Below are 677 nucleotides of genomic sequence, written 5' to 3'. Positions count from 1 at the left end.
ACAATTTTGGTCGACTATTAGGGGGCAGCCCTATTAAATACACAAAATACATTGTTTCAATAACACAATAGCTTTGTGTGTTGGTGTCAGGTGTCCTCCTGGGGTGGTTATGTGTTTCTGATTAACCTCATTCCCCTGCACGTGCTGGTGTTGATGCTCACTGGCCGTTTCTCTCATCGCATCTATGTGGCGTACTGCACAGTCTACTGCCTGGGCACCATCCTCTCCATGCAGATCTCTTTTGTTGGATTCCAAGTAAGGAGTTGAACATCAGTTACCAAATATAAGTAATTACTATAACATGAACTTCCAAACAGATTAATAATCTTTATCTTTCTTTCTCTTCTTGTAGCCCGTCCAGTCCTCTGAACACATGGCTGCATTCGGAGTGTTTGGCCTGTGTCAGATTCACGCATTTGTCGATTACCTCCGGAGCAAACTGAACACGCAGCAGTTTGAAGTGTTGTTCAAGAGTGTCATTTCGCTGGTCGGTATCATCCTGTTTTCTGTAGGCGCAGTGCTCATGCTGACAGGTGAGAGGAGAAAAATAATAATATAAATACACATATATATATATTTTTAAATATTATAAATATATATTATATAAGTATTTATTTCTGGTTATTTGAATATTATTTTTTATTATTTCTAATAGGGCTGTGCAATTAATCACATGC

The 677-nt window shown here is 38.7% G+C and overlaps 1 protein-coding gene across 1 annotated transcript; it reads left to right on the top strand.

Annotated features, from left to right (window-relative positions):
• Positions 1-90: 90 nt before the first annotated feature.
• On the top strand, positions 91-559 carry LOC107581095 (dolichyl-diphosphooligosaccharide--protein glycosyltransferase subunit STT3A-like; the record flags this gene model as incomplete). Its single annotated transcript, XM_016266662.1, has 2 exons — positions 91-255; positions 353-559. Coding segments are annotated over 2 exons (372 nt in total), but the record flags the coding sequence as incomplete, so codon positions are not given.
• Positions 560-677: the final 118 nt, after the last annotated feature.

Source organism: Sinocyclocheilus grahami, unplaced genomic scaffold (assembly GCF_001515645.1).
Source record: "Sinocyclocheilus grahami isolate Dianchi unplaced genomic scaffold, SAMN03320097.WGS_v1.1 scaffold73849.1, whole genome shotgun sequence".
Lineage (NCBI taxonomy): Eukaryota > Metazoa > Chordata > Actinopteri > Cypriniformes > Cyprinidae > Sinocyclocheilus > Sinocyclocheilus grahami.
This window is presented reverse-complemented; position numbering and strand designations above follow the sequence as displayed.